This window comes from Schistocerca americana, chromosome 5, assembly GCF_021461395.2.
Source record: "Schistocerca americana isolate TAMUIC-IGC-003095 chromosome 5, iqSchAmer2.1, whole genome shotgun sequence".
NCBI classification, from domain to species: domain Eukaryota; kingdom Metazoa; phylum Arthropoda; class Insecta; order Orthoptera; family Acrididae; genus Schistocerca; species Schistocerca americana.
The window spans coordinates 628,613,563-628,636,869 of NC_060123.1; the positions used below are offsets into that span (position 1 = coordinate 628,613,563).

The following is a 23,307-nucleotide window of genomic DNA, read 5'->3' on the forward strand; positions in this document are numbered from 1 at the left end:
GACAAGCGTAAACTACGCATTCTCTTAAGCAGACCTGTTGCATCTTGTAAGTGTTCTGTAAATAAAACGCTGTCGCTCGTTCTTCGTAGTTGAATAGACAATTTGTATGGCCTTCCGTGAACTGTAATTTAACTGAGTTTTGTTAGTACTCCTGTAGCGAACCTCATATATTTTATTGTTTACAGCTAGCTGCCACTTTTCGCACTATACAGATACCTTGTCTAAATCATTATGCAATTGGTTTTGATTTCCTGATGACTTTACTAGACGCCAAAGACAGCATCATCTGCTAACAGTTTAAGAGGACGCTCATACTGTCTCCCAAATAGTTTATAATACCAGTGAAAAAACAGTCAAGATTAATTTACCCTCGTGGGAGGATCGAATCATCCCTCGGGCATGGGTGTGTGTGCCGTCCTTAGCGTAAGTTAGGTTAAGTAGTGTGTAAGCTTAGGGACCGATGACCTCAGCAGTTTTGCCCCGTAAGCCCTTATCACAAATTTCCAAATTTTTTCGCGATGGTTATTTTATTAAAATGACTGGTTTCGGTCTTGTCTTAGACCATCTTCAGACAGCACCATCAGCTGAAGTTGACGATGCGTAGAACAGTCAGTTGGCCTCTGTCGCTGAAACTGCGCATCAACTGCAGCTGATGGTGCTGTCTGAAGATGCCTTAAGACAAGGCAGAAACCGGTAATGTTAATAAAATAACCATCGCGATCTTAACTGTTGTTCACTAATTTTATATATTTTACAAGATCGCTGTTTCCCAAAAACGTTACCAAAAATTTTAAATCGTTTATGAAGACTAGGAACAGCAGAGAGCGTATAACACTTCCCAGGGGTGCCCGAGATATCACTTCGGTTTCACTAAACGATACCCTTTGAATTCCGAACTGTGACTTATGACAGGAAATCACGAATTCAGTCGCACAACTGAGACGATAATCCATAGCCATCAGGTTGCGTAGTCGTTGCGGACAGAATAAAAGGACGAAGACAACATTTACCTGTCAGCAAGTGTTTTGATTTTCAGTATGATGAGTCTCTGAAGCAGTTACACAGTCCCAAAGACAAAATAAGTACCAGTGATCCGCAGTATATCAGCGTGCAGACTGTGTTTCAGTGCGGAGCTGTCGGCAGTACATGACTGAGCGAAGCAACAGCAGCGGCAGCGACCACGACCACGGGCTCCGCTGCAGACGCCGGCCACATCACGTACGTCTGGCGCCTGCGGCCGGGGCGATCGTATTCTGCAGCGACAGACGGCGATACAGCGAAGCGCGGCTTTGTACCACGCGATTCGAGAACCCGAACCGTTCACTTTCCGTCTCTGTGCCACAGCAGCGGTGGCTCACACGCGCGCGCTGACAAAAGCCGGGCCCGTCTGAGCGACATCACGCTTGAAGCTACGGACACAACTCTGAACTCAACTTTCCTTTGACAGAGACTGCGTCCCGAGCGACGGAATGCAGTATTTCCTACACTGGATGCGAGGTGGGAACATCACACGTGAAGTGGAAAAGGCAGCACAGTATCTCAGTTTTCTCGGATGCCATCAAATCTTTACTCCGCGTGAATAGTGAGGACAAAAAAATGGTTCAAATGGCTCTGAGCACTATGGGACTTAACATCTGTGGTCATCACTCCCCTAGAACTTAGAACTACTTAAACCTAACTAACCTAAGGACATCACACACATCCATGCCCGAGGCAGGATTCGAACCTGCGACCGTAGCAGTCGCGCGGTTCCGGACTGAGCGCCTAGAACCGCTAGACCACCGCGGCCGGCTAGTGAGGACAAAAAGATTGTAGATAGACCCAACATCTTTCTTTCCTGCCTCAGTATATTTTTCGATCACATCGATACAAGACAGTTAAGGACAATCCATGACCCCGAATGGATACCGTAGAACACGTTTCTGCGAAATAGTGGCTATAGTGAAAATGGACATAAATTTTTCGTCACATGCTTAATTCAAGAAAAGAGGATCGACGAAAACAAATGATACAGTGGCATGAAACAACTATCCAGACGCTTCCAAGGGGAACAAAAATCTCATACAATTACTGACCGAATTTAAAAATTTAAAATGCCGACATAATCTACTCATTAACAGACATAATCTAACGTTAAAAGTCTGACACAACAAAATGTATACAGGGTGAATCAGCTGCCCCTACAGATGTCACTGAAACAACCCGCAATGCTATACCTCGCTTTCAAACACCACCCGCGACATTTTCGTGTTTTCTCGCTCGCTAAGGGTAATCTATTAGTCATGCAGAAAAAAACGAACAGGACCTTTTTGTACGGAATTTAATGTAGCTCGATTCTGTACTAGAATACGTTTTCGTTCAGGCGTAGTTTTCGAGTTATTCAAGAAAGGACAATCCATGACCGCGAATGGATACCGTAGAACACGTTTCTGCGAAATAGTGGCTATAGTGAAAATGGACATAAATTTTTCGTCACATGCTTAATTCAAGAAAAGAGGATCGACGAAAACAAATGATACAGTGGCATGAAACAACTATCCAGACGCTTCCAAGGGGAACAAAAATCTCATACAATTACTGACCGAATTTAAAAATTTAAAATGCCGACATAATCTACTCATTAACAGACATAATCTAACGTTAAAAGTCTGACACAACAAAATGTATACAGGGTGAATCAGCTGCCCCTACAGATGTCACTGAAACAACCCGCAATGCTATACCTCGCTTTCAAACACCACCCGCGACATTTTCGTGTTCTCTCGCTCGCTAAGGGTAATCTATTAGTCATGCAGAAAAAAACGAACAGGACCTTTTTGTACGGAATTTAATGTAGCTCGATTCTGTACTAGAATACGTTTTCGTTCAGGCGTAGTTTTCGAGTTATTCAAGAAAAATGTACAAAAGTTATCATAAAACTTACCCCCACTTCCACACTCAGCCCCACAGGTCACGATTTCTAGTATGTTTTTCATGACACTCCCTCCTACCACTGTACAAAAATTTGCGACTGCACCAATTATTTCCCACATTCGACATATTTTTGGTCTTCATGTACTGGCTTTATAACTACACCGGCTTAGTCGAGCACATACAAATTCTAAGACTTACGTTTGTCTAAATTTTACCTAAACTTTTTCGAATTTTAACACCAAAAAATAAACAATTACATCGTTGCATTCGTCAGGCCGTATGACTACGAAACTACTGTGCTTGTAAGGATTAAGTTTGGATCGAATTGTCAACGTAATTAGTTATAGTTTAACATTTACAAAATAAGTTTTTCTCTCATTATTCTCAAGGGCACGTTCAAATGAATAATGCTAACAAAATAGTCGAGAATGCTGGTGGCGTAATATCCAGTCAGTGGAGACGAAAAAAGATCGAATATCTGGAATAGTTCCTGTAGCTGGAAATGTTTGCACCGTGGTGAGGGAGTGCCACGAACAACATACTAGAAATCATGACTGGTGAGGACTGAGTGTGGGGGTGGAGGTGCGTCTGGAGATCACTTTTGTACGTTTTTCTTGAATAACTCGAAACGTATCTCGGTACAAAATTTAGCTACGTTAAATTCCCTACAAAAAGGTTTTGTTCAATTTTCTGAGGGACGAACAGTTTGCAAGTAGCTATCGAGAACTCGCGCGTCATTTCTGAAGGCCACACACAACATTGTGGGTTGCATAAAACGACATCTGTAGGGGCAGATTAATCATCCAGCGTAAGTCTTGTTGCAGCATAACTGACAAAGCGCAAATTACCAATACCATATTCATCCAGTATTTGAAAATGAAAGCACTTAGCGAACTCCAACAGGTTGTATACATAATTTCAAACCTTTTAGAATGTTTTTCGCTGACACGCCGCACGAAATGATGAAAGGAAAATGGTGGATCTCTTGCCACATTTTCGCTGTTCATGCAGAAAAACTTTATCATCATCAAGCATGTCGTTTTCATTTATTACTTCTTTACTTGTAATTCCTTTTCGTCTATTGTGTAAAGGCTTTTGATAAAGTAAATAGAGAGCTATTGTGAGAAATTTTAATAAGAAGAGGTATACCAATACACATTGTACAGGTAGCTCAAAAGGTCTATGCTAATACAAGAATCCAAATAACTGGGGATAATGAAGAAACAACAAAGGTTATTGATTATGAGTTCGACAAGGCTGCAGCCTCTCTCCATTGTTTTTTAATATATACATTGACGACATTATACGGCAATGGAGAATGAAACTGAAGAACTATACATTTAACTTCAACCAAAAATATTACATTATGACTTTGTTATTCGCAGATGACAGTGTTAGTTTCGAATAATGAAGATGGACTGCACAGAGCTCCCTACGAACTATACCAAACATGCCAGATATATAATATGACCATATCAATACAAAACCACGGCTTTCTGTGGAAAAATCCAGTAAGAACAAAAATAATTATAGTCAACAAGATTATAGAGCAAGTAGGTAGATTCGAATTTCTAGGAACCACGCTGTCGTACAGGGGAGACCTAGACCAAGAACACAAAACTGAGAAACTTAACTACTTCAATGGCACTATCAGAAGAGCCCTCCAACGTAAAGTAAGATCAGGAACTTATGTCAGTACCAACAATACTATATGGAAATGAATCTTGGGTATTGAAAAAGAAAGATAAAATAAGATTACAAGCCAATGAAATGAAATTCCTCAGGTACATAGCAGGATACATCAATCTAGACTACAAAAGAAATACAGATATCAGGAAGGTTCAAATGGTTCAAATAGCTCTGAGGACTATGGGACCTAACATCTGAGGCCATCAGTCACCTAGAACTTAGAACTACTTAAACCTAACTAACCTAAGGACATCACACACATCCATGCCCGAGGCAGGATTCGAACTTGCGACCGTAGCAGTCGAGCGGTTCCGGACTGATATCAGGAAGGAATTAAATATTCTCGATATAAACAGTAAGGTTGACGAATACCGACAAAAATGGATATCACATCTGTTACGAATGGACAAATCAAGATTACCTCTACATTTTTGGCGATATACTCCGCAAAGTAAAAGATGCATTGGAAGACCTGCAAACCGATGGAAGGACCAGGTGTAGCTGCAACAGGCTGAGGGAAAGTCTAATGCGTGACGGAAGAAGAAGAAGAAGAAGAAGAAGACTTGTAATTCTATTCAGAACTTATTTTTCAAAGAGTATAGACATATACCGCTGAATTTGCTTGCAAAATTATATCAGCGTCGTCACGTATCTCAGGACATACGTCGTCATACACAATGATATCCGTGAAAAACTAGTTTTTCTTAATTAAAATGGGGCGAAAATTACACAGTCTATTCTCATTCCGTGTGTGATGATAAGAACACTTAGTTTTCACTTTTCCATCGGTCTATGGGGTGAATATCCAGAAAGTAATAAAACCAACATTATTTGGGTTTTGCGTTATTAGCCGTAAAGCTTTCGCATGCGCAACGTCAAATATTTAACCCATTAGCTCATTTGTGAAGTAACCAGATGTGAGAAGCTCTGTTATACATGGGAGATCTATTCCTTAAAGACTCGTTGGGAGGAGGGGGGAGTGACTTACTGGTATGTAATACCATGTCTTAAATGGGACATACCGAGTGAGGTGGCACAGTGGTTAAGATACTAGTATTAAATTCGGAAGGACGGCGGTTCAAACCCACGTTCAAGCACCCATATTTGTTAGTTTCTGTAGCTCTGCTAAATCACATAAGGCAGATTCCGACACGGTTCGGCCATCTGTTTCCCCACCCATTCCCCTTTCATGCGTGTGTACAGTCTCCAAATGACGACGTCCTTCCTCCCTTTAAATAGGATATACAGCACATAAACAGGAGCAAAATATCTTTAACTATTCCACTGCCGTAAGAGGGAACTCCCTATAAATGCTGCCAAATAGATGTAATATTAGGGAACTCCCTATAAATGCTGTCAAATCAATGTAATTTTAACGTTTTACCTACGAAACATAAAAAAATGAATTAATACAACAAAAAAGGTATAGAGATGGACAGTGAAAAATTTTGAAACCTTCTTTCGCTAGCACGTCGCTTTTGATCGCGTGAAATCAACACTTGTCCTTCTTTTAGCCAAAAATGTATTGAGCAAATTTTGGAAAAGAATACAGAATATTTCAAGTACAACAGATAAAATAATCTCGCGTGATTCGTTAACGCTTGTTGCTCGAGAGCTTGCTCTTAACGTAATGACTGGCTAAATAAAGAAAGTAAAAACATCATGTTGTTGGAAATGACAGGTTACCCAGCCATTTGGCCGGCCGAAGTGGCCGTGCGGTTAAAGGCGCTGCAGTCTGGAACCGCAAGACCGCTACGGTCGCAGGTTCGAATCCTGCCTCGGGCATGGATGTTTGTGATGTCCTTAGGTTAGTTGGGTTTAACTAGCTCTAAGTTCTAGGGGACTGATGACCTCAGCAGTTGAGTCCCATAGTGCTCAGAGCCATTTGAACCATTTGAACCCAGCCATTTAACGAATTCTAACCGAATAGTGATTAAGATAAAAAAAAAATCAAAATTCTCAACGGAAGCTAATAAATCTTTGGCCCTGACTTTTCCAGTAATCACTGTTATCGCAAAACATTTTGTATTTCTCGATGTCCAGTGTAATACGGACTCAATAGTGATGAAACAAGCAGCTGAAAGATGTCTGGACAAAAAACAAAAAACAACTGGTGGTCTACAAAAATAGGCGGATTCTATACCTACATTCAGACGTCACTTGTTATAGTATTGTTAGTACATAGATAATGCGCCAGATGTCGAGTATTATTTCATTTATAAGTAGTACCGCTCATCATACGCGGATATCTTCAAATATTCATCGCCCAGGTGGAAACACGCTACAAGTTCCAAGCTCCTCTCACTATCATAGCCAACACAAACCCACATCACGTTGTATTGGGCGTGGTTTCGATACTTTCCAGCCGTACATGGTGATTTGAAGGCATTATTAATGACGCTTTTCCAGTACAGTCCTCACTGTCATAAGAAATTCAAAACTAGTTAAAAAAATTAAGGATAGAAAACTGATGGAATAATGGTAAGTGTGGGAAGCAAAATTACTTCAGTCAGAATGCAGAAGAGGCATTCCTTAAATTCTGAAGAGCAGACGATAGTGCTGAAAGATAAGAAGAAGACTTTGCAGAAGAGAGAAGAAAGGTGGACCATCCTGAAGCTAGGAAACTACTGCGGGATTAGGGACACGAATAGATATATCATTTTCCCACCACTATTCCCAAATAGACACAGTTATTCGCGAACTGTTTACTCAAATTTAACATTCACCGCTGGTAGGCGACCGTCTCGCTTGTAGTTTTTAATATTCTCGAAGGAACCCTCAACCGTGTTGATATTAAAAATATAGAGCCACGTCATAATTGCTCATCATTAGTCCGGCAACATGCAAAGTGTTTGAAGCGGTAAACTGTTTGCCATATGCACACTGCACTACATATTTTGAGGCGGCCTCAAGCGAAGTGACTATTTCCAGATTAATAAATTTGTGTTGGTTGAGACGAATTTTTATGCTACATACTTAACATTCATTCGTTGTTCATTCGTTTCTGACATCAACAGAAGAGAATTTACCCAAAGCAAACTATAATCGAAGTTGATAATTTATGATATTTAGGTGATATATTACGACTGCTTACGCAGCAGTTTAGTATTCCAGAGGATGGTGATTTGCGCAGAAAACAGTAAATGGCATAAACAAATTCATATTGTCGTGCCGGAAATTTAAAGGAAGGAAGAAAGAAAATTACTCTGCGATATTCCACCTTTTCTATCAAATTCTTCAACAGAACCTTTCGGGGTACCGGTGTGAAAAAGCGTAGTACTTTATCGTTAGCATCCGAGCATGATGTTGCACAATTCGGGAATTCGGAATTGGCCTGGTCTTCTTCCGAGGAAAAAAAAAGTCATTGTGGTCGTACTTTTTACTTCTATCATATTCGACCTTTGTTTCTCTTCAAGCTGGATTTCTTCTGAACTGTTACTAGAGAGAACTGCAGTGTCATCAGTGAATTCTGGACAACATAGATGAATTTCTTTTGCTGAAATCGGCCGATATTTATACATCTGTTAATATTTTATTTTCTCCATCCGCAGTCGCTTAGAATCGGATCATATTTCAGTCAATAACTGAAATGTTAAAAGACGCTGAAGCTCACTAATACGAGACCCACTCCAGCTCGAACCGGAAACACTGAATGAAAATTATTTTAAAATTCGAGGATATCTGTTCTAGTACCCATCAAGGTTCTTTATCTGTAAAACTACGCATTTGTATACAATCACTGTTGGAAGGTTACGAATGTAATGACTGTAGGAACACAATTCGCTGAAGAAACAAAATCGTGCAAAACAAATGAACAACAGATTTGCAAGTCATAAAAAAGCCATTATTTGACAACCAGCTAAATATCTGCGTGAAACAAAATGTGTTAAATTAATCAGTACTTACTGAGTTATATTCCTCAAAAAGAAGTTGTTTTGTACTTTCTTCCCTCATTCATCACCTAAGAGCAGATAAGGAATTTTAACAAAGTGGCTAAAATAGTGGAATTGAACTTGTCAAGGACAACTTGTGGGTATCCACAAGCTACAGTCAAAAATCAAAGGCCACATCGATCACATTAGCAATGGTGTTACAGGAATAATGCTTTCGTAACCAGATTTTTTTTTCTCGCAATTCTAACATATCTCTGAATCTCCGAGAAGATAGCTGGTTCTAAAAAGCAGAGTAAAGACAGATGATAAAATATCGTCCATGTGACGTGACTTGCAAGAGTATTAAATCAACAAGGCGGCTGTTGCAGAGTTTGTACTGACTACAGAAATTTACAACCACAGGTTGTCAGTATTCGGTTGGTTTCAGTGGTGGTAGTGTCCATTTTGGAAAAACATACCTACATCGACAGTACACAAATGCAAATTTTCACAGATATATCATTATCATAGATTTTACTCTTAATATTCCGTAGATCCCAAACCAGCGACTGGAAGAAAACACAGATAATACCCACCAAAAATAAGGGTAGCAGCGATGGTGTTCAAAACTACCCTCCAATTTCATTTATGTCCATCTGTTGTAGAATCCTATAACACATTCTGCGCTCCAATATAATGAAGGTATTTCGAACAAAATGATCTCCTGTATACCAACTAGCATGGACTCAGAAAAAATCGGTCATGCGAAATTAACTCGCGCTATTCTCACATGACACAATAAAATCCATAGAAAAATCGGTCAAGCGAAATCAAAGCGCGCTATTCTCACATGACACAATGAAAACCATTAAACAACGAAATCTCGTGGATGCAGAATTTTTTGATTTTCCAAAGGCGTTTGATTCGGCACCACACCAGCGTTTATTAACAAATGAAATTTGTGACTGGATTGAAGATTTCGTAGTAGGAAGGATGCAGCATGTTATATTGCATGGAGAGCTATCGACAAAAGTAGAACTAAATTGAAGCGTATCCCAGGAAAGCGTGTTGGGACGTTTGATGTTATTTTGTATAGACACTTGACGTCATATTGTATATAAAGACTTTGCAGACTATGTTAATATTAAGCATAGACTTTCTGCAGATGATATTACCTGTAATGAAGTACTGTTTGAAAAGTCTGCACAGTTTTCAAATCTTACCTTGATAAGATTTCAGTGTGGTGTAAATATTGTGAAGTCATTTTAAATGTTCGTATTTTAAAACTGAGCACTTCACTAAAATTAAACATTGTGTCTACAATGTCAATATGTCACACCTGTAATCAATCGACTCATACACATATCCGAATGTAACAATTTACAGGATACGAAACAGAATGATCGCGTAAGCTCAGTCGTAGAAAAATCTGATGGCAGCCTGTGTTGGATATTCGGAAAGTGCAGTTAGTCTGCAAGCGAGATTGCTAACAGATCACTGGTGCGTCCCGTCTTGGAATATTGTGTGGAAGTCGCCCGGGGTAGCCGCGCGGTCTCAGACGTCTTGACACGGTCTGCGCGGCTCTCCCCCGTCGGAGGTTCGAGTCCTCCCTCGGGCATAGGTGTGTGTGTGTGTGTGTGTGTGTGTGTGTGTGTGTGTGTTTGATCGTCGTTAGCATAAGTTAGTTTAAGTTAGGTTAAGTAGTGTGGAAGCTAAGGGACCGATGACCTCGGCAGTTTGGTCCCATAAGATCTTACTACAAATTTCCAAATTTTATTGTGTGGAACCACAGCAAGTAGGACTAAAAACGGATATTGAGCATGTACAGAGATCAGCAAGAATGGTCACAGGTTTGTATGACGCGTGAGAATGTGTTTCGGAAATTCTGAAAAACCTGAGGGTCTGGGCGCTGGGGTCTGGAGGGAAGGAAACATTTCATGTCATCACAACCGTGTTCCACTGCGGTCACTTGGGGATTATGGGGAGGCTAATCCAGTTCAGGAGTGTTATTGGCCAAAAACCACTGCCTCACGGACGCTGCTTAATGACCGGGTGAATCGTCATGCTAGCACAATCATCGCTTCCGAACTGCTCCACTATTGTACGCAGTACACAATCCTTTAGATTGTGTTCATATCGTCACACATTTAGCTTCTTCTTAAGCGCAATTAGGCGACCACATCATACCGTAACACCATCCCCTACGTAATCCGTAGGTAACGCTCTGCAGTCATTCGCCAAACTCAAACCCTTCCATCGGATTTCCACAGTACTCTTGACTCCATATCACTCGTTTACAGCCAACCAATGTCCAGTGCCATCGCTCTTTACACCACCTCAAACGTCGCTTAGCACTGACCGCATAAACTTGAGTCTTCTAGAGGAGCTGCATGACCACTGATCCCCATTCTCTTTAACTCCCAAAGCACAATCATTGTACTGGCTGGACAGCTGGTAGCGCTTTGGATCCCATGAATGATTCCTTGCACTGATTTCTCTCGACGTTTTACAACCACCTTCTGCAATTCTCGACGGTCCCAACCGGTCGGTACATGTGCGCTGCCTGGACTTGGTTCAGTTGCGGTTGCTCATTTGCGTTTTCACTCCACAAACACGTCACCTGTAGCCCACACTTGGGCAGCTTTATAAGGTTCGAAATGTCCCTGATGGATTTTTCACTCACGTGACACCCGATGGCTAGTTCACGTTCGGAGTCACGGAGTCACTCGCCTGGCCGACCCATTTTACTGTCACTGCTTCTCTGCCAATGAGACAATACTGCCGCCTCCTTACGCCGCCTCTAATGACCTCGTTGTCGACAGGACTTTAACCACTGATCTTCCTTCCTTCTTTCCTTAGGCCGGTATTACAAAAAATGGTTCAAATGGCTCTGAGCACTATGGGACTTAACATCTATGGTCATCAGTCCCCTAGAACTTAGAACTACTTAAACCTAACTAACCTAAGGACATCACACAAAACCCAGTCATCACGAGGCAGAGAAAATCCCTGACACCGCCGGGAATCGAACCCGGGCCCAGTATTACACTATCAAATTTCTTTGTCAAAGATTTGATCAAAGATGTGATCAAATATTCCGTCAAATATATTTGACTAAGATCTTGGACGTGGCGCTAGAAGGGGTATTACACTGCCATCATATTTTTCATCAAAGTTCAAGATGGCTGAGAACAACAACTTGTTATTAACCGCAGCAGTTGCATGTACCACAACTGCACTGTGTCCACATGCGGAAGAGAAGCGGGGGAAAAAAAGGAAACATACCTGGGTGAAGCCGTCGGTTTTACGACGACACAATAATAGCATTCAACAAAACTTGTTACGTGAACTTATAGTGGAGGACGTCAAGTCGTACATCAATTACTTAAGAATGGATGAGCATACATTTCTGTATGTGCTCAGTGAAGTGTATCCTCATATCACAAAGCACAATATTCACTTAAGAACTGCTACATCTGCAGCAGACAGGCTCACTGTAACACTCCGATTCCTTGCTACAGGAGGGGGTTAGGTTAGGTTAGGTTAGGTTAGGTTAGGTCTCCAATCTTCTTAATCTATTTTTGTATTCAGGGTGCCTGGCGTTGAAAGCGGGTCATCAGCTTCATACATCTCTATTTTTTGTAGTTGTCGGCACACACCAATTGTATTTACCGGCAATGCTTATAAAAACACTACAGACGACAGAACGCTGCAGCGATGCTAGCGCTCCATGTGGTAACATGTCACATTACAGTGAACAGAAGGCAAGCGACTTCTTTGATCAAATCTACAGCGAGGTCCTAGATTTGATCAAATATTGGACAACATTTGACAAAGTTCCCTATTACACCGTCAAATATCTTTGACAAAGATTTTTGACAAAGATATTTTACAAAGAAATTTGACAGTGTAATACCGGCCTTACCTCCTGTCTCCCTTGATACTAGTAGTGTCGGCCTCTCGTGACATCTAATGTCATTTGTGCATTATATAGGGGTGATAGATACTTTTGGTCAGGAACCGTAGATCTAGGTGGCTGGTAGAAAAGACACATCTCCGTTTTTTAAAACGACTGTTATTCGCTTTCAGCCATTTCAGCAGGGGTTGTTCCCTTGTAGAATTTAAGACCACTGTAAATGCGGAAGTTATACTCACATATGCGTTACTACGAATGGGCAGAACAAGAAACACTGGAGCAGCTGTAGCAGCTGACAGGCGTGTGGGATAGCGCAGATCTGCGACAGCGAGTCAACTGGGGCGCTTTGCTGCAGCGACCGCGACCCCTAATGACATTTCCGTAGCGCAGTGCCGGCGGGCTAAATGTAGCGTGCTTGATTATGAGAACCTTCGATGTCAGGGAACTCATTACCGACCTCTTCCGCCGCCGATAAGGTTGCCACGACTTGGAGTAACGGCTCTCTCCGTCACCCGGCCCCGGAGAAGAAATCACCATTACCGGGATTTCTCCCTGCCTTCCGAGTGTTTGGATCGAGATAGAGTGGAAAACTCTGAGGCACATTGGGCTGCTAAGGCGCCTCCTAACGAAATGGCAAAAATCGTAGCGCACTGGCCCGATTTCCGTCCTCATTCTGTGCTGGAGAGCTAAGTGGCTAACTCATCTCATGTATGCAGTTTGCACACAATAGCTCCGTTACTACAGTTGGTCTTCAATCGCTGCCCTCTGAAGTTGCACATGTAGCTGTAGTTGGAGGTTACGCCACACATCTGCTACCAAGCTAGAGAAATTCACCAGGGGTCAGTTCTGTGCACATTTTACACGGCAGGAGAATCGCGTTTCCCTTTTAGATTAGCTTTCAACTACTTGCGACAAAATTTCCTTATTATATTTGGTTTTGTCGTACTATCGGAAAAAAAGCTCCCTCTCACGAAATGGTCCCTCATGGCTAAAATTAAAACACATATTACACACTACAGGTATATTGTATACAATCATAGTAACAGAATGACGCATCTGATCAGTTTTGTCTAACGCAACAACTACAGTACGTTGCTTAACCTCCTCCAGCATCACTACGGTTTTACAGTCGGGCGTGAGGACTGTCCGAAAGTAGATGGAAGGCAATGTTGCAAGTAGGGGACAGTTGCCTATATTGTATCGGCTACAGATTTGTACCTAAGGCAAACCTTGTTGCGAAGTAAAGTTAAGCGCCTGCACGCTAGTCGGGAACGAAAAAGAAGAGAGGGCTGTGAGAAGTAGTCAGCCAATTGCAAGCTGACCGGCCCATCTCCAGGTCGACAACGCGACAGCAGCGGCCCCTAGATCAAGAGGACTTAACCGCCACGGCCAAGTTCAAGTGTAGCTCCAAGAGTAGTGACTTGTATAGCAGCGACTTAGGAATCGTTTATACTGAAGAAGCTTATGTATTTCGTAGACCGGGCTTTGTTCGTGACACATTTGTGTAATCACTAAGTTAAGTAATTTTTGCATTTGTAATAAAACTCATTAATACGATCTGTTTGAATTGTTTGTCTAGCGCCGGCCGGGGTGGCCGAGCGGTTCTAGGCGCTACAGTCTGGAACCGCGCGACCGCTACGGTCGCAGGTTCGAATCCTGCCTCGGGCATGGATGTGTGTGATGTCCTTAGGTTAGTTAGGTTTAAGTAGTTCTAAGCTCTAGGGGACTGATGACCTCAGAAGTTAAGTCGCATAGTGCTCAGAGCCATTTGAACCATTTTTATTTGTTTGTCTAGCGAACCAATAAGGCAGGTTTCCCAGACACCCCATATTTAACGACTATGTCGGATTTAACATACCTCTTATATATGCGACATTTAGTGACTTCGGCTATGAGTTCTGTGTGCTGAGGATCAGAACGTATGAAGACAGCGTTGATTTTGTCGAACTTTTCATCTAAACTTATGTCTACTATTACAAGTGGTAACATAATGTTTTAGTTGTGGGTGAATATATCTGAAATAATCTCAGTTTTGAGACAGTCACCAATCTGTATTTGTTGTGGTTCGTTTGTAGGAAACCGACAAAGAGAAAATGACGATGATACCTACAATGTACCGCTGTAAGTTTCCAATACTGTAGCGGTACACTTTAAGAAACTTGCTCCACAGTGAGTTTTACAAAATGAATTTCGCGCTAATAATGCAACATAATGTTTACAAATGATTTTGTGTATTTTCAATGCATTCGTTAACCTAAGTTATAAAGTACATAAGTTTTTGTATTACGGAATGGCAAGAGAAAAACGTTGTGGAAAGATGAACTGTATACAGCCGTAACAGTATACTCCAACGGGGCTCATGGATTAAATACATTTGTTCGCATGTAACTGTGTCGTACGTCAACAACCAAGAGGCACGCTGAAACTAAAAACGAATGTGCGAACTGCGGTATACAATTTTTACCGTAGAAAGTGTTTTCTAATGAAGTTGAAAACGGGATGAAAAACTATATTTTTATATTGGAAGAGATGACGTTCGGTTTAAACATGTCGAACGTAAGAAAACTTATATTCGGCATTTCAGAAGGAAACGGACTGTTGAAATGCACAACAAGCCATAGCTGGCAAATAGTGGGCTGGAGGTGACCATCCTAATCCTAGTGAAATGGTGGAAGCTACAAACAAAACCACCAAGGTCTATTCTCAAACCAGAATAACCAAGTGATTGACAGCGAAACACAGTCGAACGCGGAAGGTGGCTGTTGTCGGTTCGTGCGCGTGCAGTATGGCCGTAGCATCAACAGCTGTGCTTTTCCTTACTGTACTGCCCTCTCACGCCGCAATCTAAAGTGCGATATTGAGTTCGCGTTACAGCATCGTAACATTCTTGCTGCTTAACAAACGCACTCCCGTGTATAAAATGATACCGCGTTCCTATTATTTGTATACCTCAACAAAAGCAACAGGAAGGACACTGTCTTTTACAATAAGCAGAATGAGTCACGTTCATTTGTCTGTATCGTTCATGTAAATACATTAACGAACAACATTAAAATAATTAAAACTTCCTGAGTACTTATCAGTTACTGTAGTGTGCATGTAGTGTCATATTTGTGTCGAGGACTATTCCTTAATAAGGAGAAGAGATTTATTGTGCAAATGTCGGGTGCACCGTTCAGTCAAAAATACGACACAAGCCCGAAAACAAAGATGAATGACGGCAAAGGGTAGATGCCACTTAGTTCAGAATCACTTTCGTCCCCCACACTATCGTTATCTAACTTCTGGTCCATGGATGAGTCACTGGAATAGCCCAAGGGTATAACAATATTTTCAGTATTACTTTCTACACTAATTTCGCTTTTCCACGCTTCCTTAACAACCGTTTCTGTGTGGCGTACAACATTATTCCACTTCTCTGGCGTTATTTGTGTCGCTGCTTCTTCTAACAGTCTTTGAAAAGCTTTTCTTACTTTTTGGCACATGGTGTTTAATCTGGCGTTGAAATCGTAGTGGTATGGTGGAAGCCTAAGAGTCGTGTGGTCATGTTCTCTAGCTATCTAGTCCGCAACATACATGCTACTTCCACATTCTCTCGTAGTTTTGAATATTTGACCTTACATGGATTGCACCTTACGTCACACGAAGTCACATATTGTTTCTGACAAAAAAAGAAAAAAATGGTAGTAAGTACACTGTTTTTAACTGCTGCATTTCCGGATTTCAGTTTGCTTTTTTCATACACAAAAAAAGCATGCTGAGTTTGAGGTAAGTTACTTTTATTTCTGGACATATCTCACGTTGCATTCTTGTGAGAATTTTTAGGTGTTGTGCTAAGTAGGCAGGTTAGTTTCCTGTGAACAGTGTAGACACTCTCAAATAGTTATTTCCTTCCGAGTAGAGCAGTTTCTTATTTTTGTGGATATTTCAAGTCAGACACTGCATTTCATGTCACCCAAATTTCATAACAAATTTCAGAATTAAGTTTCAGTTAAAATAGTTTCCACTGAGTAAATAATTAGTTTCTTTTTGGGTTTAATTAGATTCACTTCCATTCTTCCACATTCAGCAATTCACTAAGACTGAAGTTTTCTTTCACGACGCTGTTCAAGTGCAACACAGGGCGTATCAAAAGTATTGTTCAGCAGCTGAATAGGATATCTAAAGCGCACATTACACGAGGAGAAAATTTTTGAAAAAAGAGTATTCATTATTTTCAGTTAGAAATAATTTTTGTAGAAAACTTGCACCCTTCATATGTTCTTCTAAGACCTGTTCGGCAAATAGTGTACGTTTTAAGCCATTTATTTTAGACTTAATGATAGCAAAGTAGTTCCTAAAAGCAAGGTTATTAAACTGCAGTTTAACAATATAAATTCGTGCAAATATTACGGTACCAATTTTGTGATTTACAAATGGGTACGTTACAAAATACAACTGCACTTAATTTTCCTTTTAATAAAAGTTAATAATGAAGCAATAACAATTTGAATCGTCGTGCTTAATCCTAAAGTATTATCGCATGAGTAACGAGCATTAAGTAACCGATTATCTGTTTTCGTTTCAATACTTTGTGTGACTGTAAGGGATAAAAAGTTTGAAAAGATTTGAACTTAGGTTTAAAGTTTGTTGGAAGTCGGTAGGTGTTCTAAATTTCATACACTGAATGAGTATAGTCTGGATAATTTGAATTTAAGAAAAGCAAGTTTTTCACACATTTCAGTGTCTTGAACTATTTATCGTGCAAAGGTATAATTTTGCATGTACGTTGCCGGCCGAAGTGGCCGTGCGGTTAAAGGCGCTGCAGTCTGGAACCGCAAGACCCTTACGGTCGCAGGTTCGAATCCTGCCTCGGGCATGGATGTTTGTGATGTCCTTAGGTTAGTTAGGTTTAACTAGTTCTAAGTTCTAGGGGACTAATGATCTCAGCAGTTGAGTCCCATAGTGCTCAGAGCCATTTGAACCATTTTTTGCATGTACGTTCAGGGGTATATGTGGATACTGTGCATAAAATATGTTGCGAATAGAGTCAATAACAGAGAAATAGTGAAGTGAAACGCTATGCCTAAGGAAACTTTACTGCATAAACAGCTAAAATGTAATGAGAGATAAATTTTTTCCTCTCCTTATTTTGTGAGGGATATCAACGAGGAAAAAATTTCGAAAAGATTTACAATTATTCGTCAAGTTTGTTGGAAGTCGCTAAATGCTCTTATTCTCAAATAATGGGTGAATATAGTCTGGGTAATTTGCGCGCCGTGAGTTATGCTGCCAAATGAGGTATGTAGAGTTTCCAACTTTAATGCTTGAATTATGGTGTTCAATGCGAGATTTTTACCTCCACTATTTCAAATTTTTAAGTTCGATCAGTAATTATATTAAATACTCAAAATCAAATTCTTACCCGCCAGGGTAGCCAAGCACGCTAACGCGCGGCTTCCTGGACTCGGGTAGGCGCGCCGGCCCCGGATCGAATCCGCCTGGCAGATTAACGACGAGGGCCGGTGTGCTGGCCAGCCTGGATGTGGTTTTTAGGCGGTTTTCCACATCCCGCTAGGTGAATACTGGACTGGTCGCCACGTTCCGCCTCAGTTACACGCGTCGCAGACATTTGAAAACACGTCCGCACTATTTCACGATTTACACTAGACGCAGACAGTTGGGGTGCACTGATTCCGTCCTGGCGGGTATGGGGTGGCGGCAGGAAGGGCATCTGGCCACCCCTAACACTAACACTGCCAAATCCGTTGTAACCACGCCGACCCTGCGATCGCTGCTGGACTATGGCGTAAGCGAAAGAAAGAAAGAAAGACTCAAAATCAAATTCTTGTTGTCCCTGGAAGATGTTAGATAGGTGGCCTTCAACAGAGTGTAGGCTGCCACGTGCCAGCTTTAGCCACTCAGTAACGAAGATATTGAGTACGAAATTAATCTGAGATTCACATATGATAATAATGTAGTCCGTGACCTCGCAGAGGCTGAGTACTCACAGAGAACCTCCAGCTTGACGCTCTTGCGCATGGGTTTGTCCCCGCGCTGCGCCATCACCGGGTTGCTGGCCTCGCAGTGCAGCGTGCGCTCGTTCTCGTACAGCGTCGCCTGGAAGATGAGCGTGTTCCGCGTCGTGAACGTGCCGTCCTCCTGCAACACGCAAAACACGCAGCCGTCACACTACTGCCACTCAAACTAATAACTCACGTGCACTACAAATACCTGTTTACATTCAGAAAAGGCTTTCGGCAATGTTGACCACAAAACACATTTTCAAACTGTCAAGTTATCAGTGATAGGTAAAAGGTTACCTACAACTTGTACTGAAACGTGATGCAGCACGTCGAGGGACGTACGGTACAGTGTCCAAGTTGAGTGACTGTAGAAAGATACGAGGTTAGGTTAGGTTAGTGGTGTTTAACGTCCCGTCGACAACGAGGTCATTAGAGACGGAGCGCAAGCTCGGGGTAGGGATGGATGGGGAAGGAAATCGGCCGTGCCCTTTCAAAGGAACCATCCCGGCATTTGCCTGAAACGATTTAGGGAAATCACGGAAAACCTAAATCAGGATGGCCGGAGACGGGATTGAACCGTCGTCCTCCCGAATGCGAGTCCAGTGTGCTAACCACTGCGCCACCTCGCTCGGTGAAAGATACGACTTAGAGGAAATTACCAGTTGGTGTGATGAATGGCAGCTAGCCCTAAATGTGAAAAAATGTAAGTTAATGCAGAGGAATAGGAAGATCAAACCGGTAATGTTCGGATACAGTACTACTAGTGTCCTGCTTGACACAATCAAGTTGTTTACATATCTGGGTGTAACGTTTGAAAGCGATATGAGATGGTAGGGGAGGCAAATGGTCGACTTCGGTTTGTTGGGAGAATTTTAGGAAAGAGTGGTTCATTTGTAAGGAAGACCGCATATAGGATGTTGGTGCGACCTATTTGTGATGTCGCCAGTCACACGACCACACCGCCACCTGAGAGATCGATCCACCGGATGCGATTCTCTCGATAAACGGAACAGAAGAACGGCTGTGTTAGCCAAAGAGTACACAGCCAGTCGCAGTACTTATACTCGCCGTGAGGCGCCGCTAGGCGACTTCATGTGTAGTAGGAGAGTAGTTGTGCCAGTCTACAGTTCGTAGCCGCGCTCAGTGGTCAGCCAGCGCCGATGTTAGTCATCGTCTGCAGCTCAGTCATTGCTGATTGCTGCCATCAAGTCTTTGTAGCTCCGTTCCAAGCTACTCTTCAAATTCACCGGATTCGACATTCAAGATTACGAGATATTAATTCGTCACTGCAAGATTTGTGACTTGTAAATTATGTCATTCTACAGACGCTCAGTCTAGTCACGTCTTCTATAACTGTCAACCAACTGATCATGGACTACAGCAAAGTTAAGTAATAAATACTTTCTTATTTTGTACTCCTGCTAATTAATTGTGTTTTCCTGCTGTAGCTACCAAGCAGTCTTGGCATAGTAGAACCCCACGTTTCCACCTCCTTGGGTACCTCATATTTGCCACCTCACGTTGATGTACTCGATTATAGTGTAAGATCGAGAGCCATCACTATTCTTGAGTAGTGCTCGAGTGTTTGGGATCCGTACCACGTCGAGTTGAAAGGAGACATCGAAGCAATTCAGAGGCGGGCTGCTAGATTTGTTATCGGTTGAATCAACAACACGTGTTACGGAAATGCTTCGGGAACTCAAACGGGAATCCATTGAAGGAAAGGTGACGTTCTTTCCGAGAAACACTATTGAGAAAATTTAGAGAATCGGCATTTGAAGCTAACTGCCGAACGATTTCACTGCCGTCAACATACACTGCGCGTAAGTACCACGAAGATAAGATACGGGAAAGTAGGGCTCATACGGAAGCATTAGAGACAGTCGTTTTTTTTCCGCTATATCTGCGAATGAATTTTTTCCGCCTTGTGGTCTGATATCACAGCTTGATAATGAACTGGCTTCCTTTAAGCTGTTGCCCACAAGTAGTGGTACGTGGTACCCTCCATCGCGTACCTTACGGTGGCTTGTGGAGTATCGATGTAGATGTAAATGTAGATGTAGACGTGAACGGGAGATGGTACTTACAAAGGGAGGGAGACAGGGTTGCAGTCTATTCCTCGTGTTATCCTGTGCAAACCTAGAGCTAGCAGTAAAGGAAACAAATGAGACATTTGGAGATGCAATTAAAGTACGGGGATAAAAAGTAAATATTCTTGAGGGTTGTGGTAATATCGTAATTCTGTCAGAGACAAAAAGGAATTGGCAAGCCAACTGAAGAGAACAGGAAGTATCTTGCAATGTGACTATAATTGATGAACGTCAGTAAAAATGAAATAAGTGTAATGCAAAGTAGTAGAATAAATTCAGCTGATGCTGAAGGCATTAGAATAGGAAATGGAACACGACTGTGGCAAACGAGTTTTCTATGTGAGCTGCAAATAACTGACAACGACATAAGTAATGAGAATACCAAATATAAGTACACAAAGGCAAGAAAAGATTTCCTGAAAAACACAAATATGTTGACGTCGAATATAGATGTAAGCCAGAGTCCTCACTGAGGTGATACAATATGTAATACGGTACTCAATGGAACTGACGATATGACGCAGAAGCAACCCTCAACGGTGGAGCTCGTAGAAGCGTAGTTGAGGCGGCTTAACTCGTCCACCCTGGGGCGACACCGGTACGACTGTACGTTGTGTTTCCCGGAGTAACACGGTGTGATGGTTGCGACTGCATCGTGCAATACACATGGAAGAAAATTGTTTTATATATATTAAACAACGCTATATCCGCTTCTGTAGTTTATCAGTAAATCCTGTACTTTTCGTGTAAAACATTAAAAACCACTGTTTTGTAATTTGTGTGTGTTCTCCGCTATGTAAAATTTTTCATACGATTTTGAGGAAACTATTAAATAAAAATAGAATTTTTTCCGCCTTGTGGTCTGATATCACAGCTTGATAATGAACTGGCTTCCTTTAAGCTGTTGCTCACAATTATTGTGATACTTCGAAATTAAACACAGCACATATTTTGAAAAATAGGGCCAGCCGACGTGACCGAGCGGTTCTAGGCGCTACAGTCTGAAACCGCGCGACCGCTACGGTCGCAGGTTCGAATCCTGCCTCGGGCATGGATGTGTGTGATGTCTTTAGGTTAATTAGGTTTAAGTAGTTCTAAGTCCTAGGGGATTGATGACCTCAGAAGTTAAGTCCCATAGTGCTCAGAGCCATTTGAACCATTTGAAAAATAGGAAGTAAAAATGTAGTCGCTGGCTAGTTTACTTTTGGTGTATTTTAGGTCATACAACGTTGTTTACCAAATTTGGCTAATACGTCTAAATTGCTTTTAACGATGGAAAGACAGACATACCTCTTTTGAATAAATTGTGACACATCTGGGAGTTGTCCGCGGCAAGAATGGCAGCAACGTGCCATATGCAAGGCTGCTGCCGCCTGCTGTATCTAGTTCCTTATCATATCGCTCCCATGTGAACATGAGTGTCGCATGGATAACCGTCGTATCACGTCTCCTTTATTTCAACGTGTATCGTATCATGTCAGTGCGAACCATGCGCAAGTTAAAAGTGCACAGGATTTCGTGTCCATTATTAATTTGAACAAACCATTTTCTACTTAAGGCTGCGTCATCTGGATGCACTAAAAGCAATACTAACTAATGCTTCGACAGTCTTTGCAGGGATCCTCTTCGTAGAGACGTAACTGTTTTATAGCTGATTTAAGTGTTTAAGAAATATTCAGCTTAATGCCAAAATAATTACATTCAAATAAACTTCAATATTAAGAAATCATTTCTGAAAGTATTTTATACACTACAGCGATATATGGAACTCAGAGGGGGACGATAAACAGTGTAGAGAAGAAAGGGATGGAAGATTTTGAAATGAAGTGTTACAGAAGAATGCTGAACATCAAATGCCTCCATCGAGTAAATAATGAAGGGGTACTCAACAGAATTGAAGAGAAAAGATTTTATGTATGACTTACCTAAAAGTTAGAATAGGTTGCTAGGACACAATCTGACGGATCAACGAATCTTCAGTTTAGTAACAGAAGAAAGTCTGAGGGATAAAAATAGTAAAGTGAGATTAAGGCTTGAATACGGTAAACAGGTTCAAATGGATGTAGCGCACAGCAGTTGTGAGGAGATTAAAAGATTTGTGTGAACAGTTGCATGAAACCAGTGTTCGGAATGATGTCTACAACCAAATACATAAAATTAGTATTTACATGTGGTCGTTTGACCATATGACACATAGTATTACACAGCCACCGTGACGCATTAAAATCTCTTCTTGGTCACATTTGGGAGAAAGCTCTGACGTCACACAGAATTTTATAAATCGTCTTAATGTCGCTTTATCATCATTTGAAGTGGACGGTAAGTCCCCTGATATCCCAAAGACTTTCTGCTTATCAGCCTACAAAATACATTATGCTAACGGTTGATTCTCTAAGTGTGTTACTCTCTGAATATTGCATTCTAATTGGTCATCTTGTCGAAGGAGATACGCCTGCCTCGAATGTCAATGTCCGTCGTAATTACGGAGGACGCGGACCCTGACTTGTTTCTTCTCGTGGGGGTTGGGGTTCGGGGAATCGGGGGAGGGGGGGGGGGGGAGGGGGGGGGGGGGGAACTTGGGGAAGGGGCTACTCGGAGTAAATGTGAAACCTTGATTTCCCGCCAGACAAGCCTGAAATGAGACACGACAAAGTCGGAGTGTCGACTTCAGTGGCCGCAACTTTTTGTTTATCTCTTGTCATCTCCTCTCTTGTTGCCATCTTCTCTCTTGATCAGTCGCCACTCTCTGCGTATCCGTGAAACAATACCCGTAGGAGAACGTTAAGTGGGCAACAGCACTTTCCTGACTCGCTGCTTTTTCT

General features: G+C 41.8%; 1 protein-coding gene across 1 annotated transcript in view; it reads right to left on the reverse strand.

Annotated features, from left to right (window-relative positions):
• Positions 1-23,307, reverse strand: part of LOC124616598 (hemicentin-1) — a 1,150,083-nt gene that overhangs the window by 375,927 nt on the left and 750,849 nt on the right. The window contains exon 6 of the mRNA XM_047144918.1: positions 18,381-18,531. Within this exon, the coding sequence (XP_047000874.1) occupies positions 18,381-18,531 (151 nt within the window). The remainder of the gene's footprint in view (positions 1-18,380; positions 18,532-23,307) is intronic.